General features: G+C 57.1%; 1 protein-coding gene across 1 annotated transcript; it reads right to left on the bottom strand.

The window, feature by feature from the left end:
* Window positions 1-555: 555 nt before the first annotated feature.
* On the bottom strand, window positions 556-3,413 carry HOXB1 (homeobox B1). The gene is made up of 2 exons (XM_074557905.1): window positions 2,870-3,413; window positions 556-866 (listed from the first exon to the last, which is right to left on the bottom strand). The coding sequence occupies exons 1-2, from the start codon at window positions 3,411-3,413 to the stop codon at window positions 556-558; spliced, it is 855 nt and encodes a 284-aa protein (XP_074414006.1).
* Between the last annotated feature and the right edge of the window lie 3,571 nt (window positions 3,414-6,984).

Below are 6,984 nucleotides of genomic sequence, written 5' to 3' on the forward strand. Positions count from 1 at the left end.
GTGCAAAACGGGAGCGGGAAATTGCGCTTTTTCTCTTTTTTTTTGCCTTTTTTTTTTCTTTCTTTCCTGAGGGTTTGGGTCTTTGCAGAGGCCTCGAGCGTCTTGGGCGCCCCGAGTTTCGTTTCAAGCTCTACAATCAGGAAATAAAAGGGAAAGGAAAGGGGAAAACGCCCGAAACTTTTTTCCCGTGTTTTTTACATTCTCACAAGGAGGAAAAAACGCATCGGGCAGGGGGTGGGCAGAGGAAACAAAAACCGTTGCGCTCGTTTTTCCAAAGGGGAGCGAACTGAATTAAAGTTTTTTTGTTGTTTTTCCTGGAGTTGAAAGTGCAGTTCCTAAAGGGGAAGGGGAAAGGCAGAGAAGTCCCTGAGACTCGGAAATTCGGGAATCGCTCCGGCCGCGGCTCCTTGGGAGCGCAGCGCCTGCAGAGGGGCCATAAATAACGAGAGACACGCGTAGGGACGGCCCCGAGGGTCCTGGGGGGGCTCGGGGACAGCCCCGAGGGTCCTGGGGGGCTCGGGGAGAGCCCCGAGGGTCCTGGGGGGCTCGGGGGTCTCAGGAGGAGCCGGAGCTGGGCGAGGCCTCGGGCGAGGATTGATCCGAGCCCTCGTCCTTGGGCGCCCTGCGGGCCGCGGCCGGGGCCAGCCCTTCCTTCTCCCTCTTCTTCTGCTTCATCCTCCGGTTCTGGAACCAGATCTTCACCTGCGTCTCGTTGAGCTCCAGGGTGGCCGCGATCTCCACCCGGCGGGCCCGCGTCAGGTACTTGTTGAAGTGGAACTCCTTCTCCAGCTCCGTCAGCTGCTTGGTGCTGAAGTTGGTGCGGATGGCGTTGGGCGGCCCCAGCAGCCCCAGCTCCGACGTTTTGCCTGGAAAAAAACCCCAAAAACCACCAGGGCAGGAGGGGCCGGAGGGATCCCCTCGGTGAGGGGGGTCCTGTCCCCTTCTCCTCCCCGGCTCGGGGCTCCGGGCTCGGCTTTTCCCGGAGATCCGTCCCGAGATCCGTCCGGACATCCATCCCCTCATCCTCCCGGCTTGGCTTTTCCTGGGATCCATTCCCTGGGTTTTTCCCGCAGGATCCATCCCCTCATCCTCCCGGATCTGCTTTTCCCCCTGGGATCCATCCCCTGCTTTTCTCCCGGGATCCATTCCCTGGGATTTTCCGCTGGGATCCATCCCCTGAGTTTTCCCCCGGGATCCGTCCCCTGGGTTTTCTCCTGGGATCCATCCCATGGATTTTCCCCCTGGGATCCATCCTCTGGATTTTCCCCCCGAGATCCATCCTCTGGATTTCCCCCTTGGGTTTTCCCTGGATTTTTCCCCCGAGATCCATCCTCTGGATTTTCCCCTTGGGTTTTTCCCCTGGGTTTTCCCCCGGGATTCATCTCCTGGATTTTCCACCCAGGATCCATCCCCTGAGTTTTCCCTCTGGGATCCGTTCCCTGGTTTTTTTTCCCCGTTATCCATTCCTTGGGTTTTCCTCCAGGATACATTCCCTGGGGTTTTCCTCTGTATTTTTCCCCTGGGATTCATCCCCTGGATTTTTCCCCTGGGATCCATCCCCTGGATTATTCCCCTGGGTTTTTCCCCTGGATTTTTCCCCCGAGATCCATCCCCTGGATTCTTCCCCTGGGATCCATCCCCTGGATTTTTCCCCTGGGATTCATCCCCTGGATTATTCCCCTGGATTTTTCCCCTCGGTTTTTCCCCTGGGATCCATCCCCTGGATTTTTCCCCTGGGATCCATCCCCTGGATTTTTCCCCTCGGTTTTTCCCCTGGATTTTTCCCCTGGGATCCATCCCCTGGATTTTTCCCCTCGGTTTCTGCCCTGGGTTTTTCCCCTGGGTTTTTCCCCCGGGATCCATCCCCGGACCCCTCGGGAAGGGCTGGAAGGGGAGGAGGAGGAGGAGGGTGATGATGGCGGGGGAGGAGGAGGAGGAGGAAGGCCGGGGTTTAAGGGAAGGTGGCGAGGAAGGAAGTGGAACAATGGAGGAGGGGATGGAAGGCACGGCCGAGGAAGCGCCGAGCGTTTCCTGCTCCGAGCTGGGCTCGAATCAGCCCCGGGCCTGCGGGAAGGCGAGCTCGGGGAGCTCGGTGGGATGCGATGGGAAATCTCCGGGTGGGGGTTCAGAAAAAGGCCCCAAACCCCAAATCAAACCCAAACCCAAAGGCCAAAAAAACCCCACCACAAACCCCAATAAAAAGGACTCCAAAACCCAACCAAACCCAACCCAAACACCAAAAAAACCACCCCAAAACCAAACCGAATCCCCCAAACTCCTAACACCCAACTAAACCCAACCCAAAGACCAACAAAACACCTCAAAACTCAACTAAACACCCCAAACCAAACCTAAACCCCAAAAACCCAACCAAACCCAACTCAAACACCAAAAAACCACCTCAAAACTCAACTAAACCCTCAAAACCCCCCAAAACCCAACCAAACCACCCAAAACCCAACCAAACCCAACCCAAACACCAAAAAACCACCCCAAAACCCAACCAACCCCCAAAAAAACCAAACCCAACCCCCAAAACCCAACCAAACACCAAAAAACCACCCCAAAACACAACCAAACCCCAAAAAAAACCAAACCCACCCCCCAAAACCCAACCAAACCCAACCCAAACACCAAAAAACCACCCCAAAACCCAACCAAACCCCAAAAAAACCCAAACCCAACCCCCAAAACCCAACCAAACCCAACCCAAACACCAAAAAACCACCCCAAAACCCAACCAAACCCCAAAAAACCCAAACCCAACCCCCAAAACCCAACCAAACCCAGCCCAAGCCCGTGCCCCACTGGAGGACGCCCCCAAACCTTGGGGAACCCAGCCCTGCCCGGCCCCGCGCCCCACACTCACCTGTTTTTGGGGGGTTCCTCTTCACCCTCATCCACTCGAAGGTCTGCGCTGCCCCGGCCCTGGCGCCGGGCTCGGGCTGCCCCGGCAGCTCCGGCTCCTCCAGCAGAGCCCCCGAGAGGTCCCCGTAGAGGCCGGGCAGGTACGCGGGGCCCGCGGGCGGCTCCGGGCCCAGGCCGGGCTGGAACGGCCCCGCGGCCCCGCAGAACCCCTCGGGCAGCGAGCCCGAGCCGTAACCCGAGGGCCCCGGGAAGAAAATCCCGTCCGAGTCGTGCTGGCCCAGGTAGAGCTGCGGGTAACCCTGGGCCGGGTACGCGGGGCCGGGGAAGCGGGAGGACGAGGAGGAGGAGGAGGAGGAGGAAGCAGGGTGGAAGCCGGGCTGGGGGAGATGCCCGGCGGGGCCCGGCGGGCCGAAGGGACCCTCGGAGCTCGGAGCGGGGCTACCTGAGCACGGCGGGAAGGACGGGCAGGGCTCGGGGAAGGCGGCGGCGCTGCCGCGGTTACAAATTGCGAACTCCACGAAGGAGTTCATGGCGGTATTGTCCATCTGCCAGTGATGGAGGAGGGTCAGCCCGTTTTGGGGGCCACGCCGCCTGCCCTCCAACCTTTGGGCCGTCTGTCAAAGCTGGGAAACTTCCTGCCGGGCATGGGGGACCCCGCGGAAGCGCGGCCCGGCCGGGGGGGACCCCGCGGGCGGAGCGGGCCCAGCCCAATGAGCGAAGTTCGCGGCCGGCTCCGCGCTCATCCATCACGGGCCTGACATTTGCATGACAAAGGGGCTTCAATCAAACCCGGCCCATCAATCTGATAACAACACGGACGCGTCAAAACCTTCTCCTCAAAGACTTTAAAAGAGAGCGGGGCGCGGGGGGGGGGAAGGATCGCGCTGACCCGCGAGTGGTTTTTAAGTGCTAAAAAGGGCCCCGGGTGATGCGGGCAGCGGCTTCAGGCGCGAGTTGTGACTTTAAAAGGTTTTTTCCCCCCGATGCCGGCTCGGTGTGAGGGGAAGGAAAGGGGGCGAGGGGATGGTGGGGAGGTGTGAGCACAAAAGGATGCTCGGGTGCGCTTTGATTCGTTTGGGAACTTTTCCCCCCAAAGCGCCCCGGCCTTTTCCGGGATGCTCAAAGCTGCCCAGGAAAAATCCCGCTCGGTTTTCGCTTTAATCTGGGCTTTGTGCGCGGTAAAAGCGCCCTAATTAAATCAACATTCTAATGAGAGGCCAAATAAAGTTAGCGAGGGCAGAGCGGCCTCGGCTGGAGCCGCGCCAGGCCCGGCAATTCCGGGATGGGAACCGAAACCGAGCCCGGCCGGTCCCACCTGGAACCTTCCCGTCCGTCCGTGCGCTAAAACCGGGTCTGGGGGCTCGGTATCGCACATTCCCTGCTAAAACCGGGTCTGGGGGCTCAGTATTGCACATTCCCTACTAAAACCGGGTCTGGGGGCTCGGTATTGCACATTCCCGGCTAAAACCGGGTCTGGGGGCTCGGTATTGCACATTCCCGGCTAAAACCGGGTCTGGGGGCTCGGTATCGCACATTCCCTGCTAAAACCGGGTCTGGGGGCTCGGTATTGCACATTCCCTGCTAAAACCGGGTCTGGGGGCTCGGTATTGCACATTCCCGGCTAAAACCGGGTCTGGGGGCTCGGTATTGCACATTCCCGGCTAAAACCGGGTCTGGGGGCTCAGTATTGCACATTCCCTACTAAAACCGGGAATTCACTTCGGGAATTTGGGTTTTGGGGGCTCACGCACTGCACACTCCCTTCTCAAACTGATTTTTAGGGTCTCGCACACCACAAATTCCTGACTAAACCGGGGTTTTAGGGTTTGATGTACTGCACGGTCCCTACTGAAACCGGGAATTCGGGAATTTGGTTTTTAGGGGTTCACGCACCACACATTCCTGAATAAATCCGGTTTTTTAGGGGCTCACAAAACACACACTCCTTACCAAAACCAGGTTTAGGAGTTCTTGTCCTGCACACTCCCTACCAAACCTGGGTTTGGGGCTTCATGCGCTGCTCAGTCCCGAACAAACACGGTTTTAGGGATTCCTGTGCTGCACAATCCCTCCCAAACTCATTTTTAGGGATTTCTGTACTGCACACTCCCTCCCAAACCCATTTTTAGGGATTTTTGTACCACACACTCCCTCCCAAACCCATTTTAGTGGCTCACACACCTCACACTCCCTCCCAAACCCATTTTTAGGGATTCACACACCGCACACTCCCTCCCAAACCCGGTTTTAGGGGTTCTTGTACTGCACGCTCCCTCCCAAACCCATTTTAGGGATTCACACACCCCACACTCCCTCCCAAACCCATTTTAGTGGCTCACACACAGCACACTCCCTCCCAAACCCATTTTTAGGGATTTCTGTACCGCACACTCCCTCCCAAACCCATTTTAGTGGCTCACGCACCTCACACTCCCTCCCAAACCCATTTTTAGGGATTTCTGTACCGCACACTCCCTCCCAAACCCGGTTTTAGGGATTCATACACCCCACACTCCCTCCCAAACCCATTTTTAGGGATTCACGCACCCCACACTCCCTCCCAAACCCCTTTTCAGGGATTTCTGTACCACCCACTCCCTCCCAAACCCATTTTTAGGGATTTCCGTACCGCACACTCCCTCCCAAACCCATTTTTAGGGATTTCCGTACCTCACACTCCCTCCCAAACCCATTTTAGGGATTTCTGTACCGCACACTCCCTCCCAAACCCATTTTAGGGGCTCACACACCACCTACTCCCTCCCAAACCCATTTTTAGGGATTCACGCACCGCACACTCCCTCCCAAACCCATTTTTAGGGATTTCTGTACCGCACGCTCCCTCCCAAACCCATTTTTAGGGATTCACACACGACCCACTCCCTCCCAAACCCATTTTAGGGGTTCACACACCACCCACTCCCTCCCAAACCCATTTTTAGGGATTTCTGTACCCCACACTCCCTCCCAAACCCATTTTTAGGGATTTCTGTACCGCACACTCCCTCCCAAACCCATTTTTAGGGATTTTTGTACCGCACACTCCCTCCCAAACCCATTTTTAGGGATTTTTGTACCGCACACTCCCTCCCAAACCCATTTTTAGGGATTTTTGTACCGCACACTCCCTCCCAAACCCATTTTTAGGGATTTTTGTACCGCACACTCCCTCCCAAATCCGGTTTTAGGGATTCACACACCGCACACTCCCTCCCAAACCCATTTTTAGGGATTTCTGTACCGCACACTCCCTCCCAAACCCATTTTAGTGGCTCACCCACCGCACACTGTCCCAAACCCGGTTTTAGGGGTTCTTGTACTGCACGCTCCCTCCCAAACCCATTTTAGGGATTCATACACCCCACACTCCCTCCCAAACCCATTTTTAGGGATTTCTGTACCACCCACTCCCTCCCAAACCCATTTTAGGGGTTCACACACCCCACACTCCCTCCCAAACCCATTTTTAGGGATTTCTGTACCTCACACTCCCTCCCAAACCCGGTTTTAGGGATTCACACACCCCACACTCCCTCCCAAACCCATTTTTAGGGATTTCTGTACCGCACTCCCTCCCAAACCCGGTTTTAGAGATTCACGCACCTCACACTCCCTCCCAAACCCGGTTTTAGGGGTTCACACACCACCCACTCCCTCCCAAACCCATTTCCAGGCGTCCCCAGCCCCTCCGGGTCCCCCAGCCCCGCTTTGCCGGGCGCTGCCGTCCCCGGCTGAGGAGGAGGAGGAGGAGGAGGGCAGAGCCTGCCTCCAGGCCGGGCCCGCAGAATGGGAGCAGGGCCGGGACGCGTTTGTTTGCTTGTTCGGCCCAGGGGGACAAGGGCGGACGCCCACGGCCATTTGTTCCTGTCAGGGATTTACGGCCCGGCCACGCTCCGGGCGCGGCTCCGCTGCCTCTGCCCGGGCCAAAAGTTCACCCCGAGAGCCAAACCCGGCCGCTAAAATCCATTTTCGTTCATCTCGCACGTTAAAGGGAACATTTGGTGCCAAATTCCACCCTGGCATCGAAATCCGTCCCTCTTTTCAAGCCCCAAATTTGATTTTTTAGCCTCTTCCAGCTCCCGTTCTTCCGTTAAAAAAATTAAAGTTTCCATTCCC

The sequence above is a fragment of the Zonotrichia albicollis genome, chromosome 23 (assembly GCF_047830755.1).
Source record: "Zonotrichia albicollis isolate bZonAlb1 chromosome 23, bZonAlb1.hap1, whole genome shotgun sequence".
Classification (NCBI taxonomy): domain Eukaryota; kingdom Metazoa; phylum Chordata; class Aves; order Passeriformes; family Passerellidae; genus Zonotrichia; species Zonotrichia albicollis.

Excerpts from the sequence above, each read along its gene's own strand:
- HOXB1 (XM_074557905.1), bottom strand. The coding sequence starts at position 3,413 with ATGGACAATACCGCCATGAACTCCTTCGTGGAGTTCGCAATTTGTAAC. Across the intron at positions 867-2,869 it reads GAGGAACCCCCCAAAAACAG|GCAAAACGTCGGAGCTGGGG; the intron begins GTGAGTGTGGGG and ends GTTTTTTTCCAG.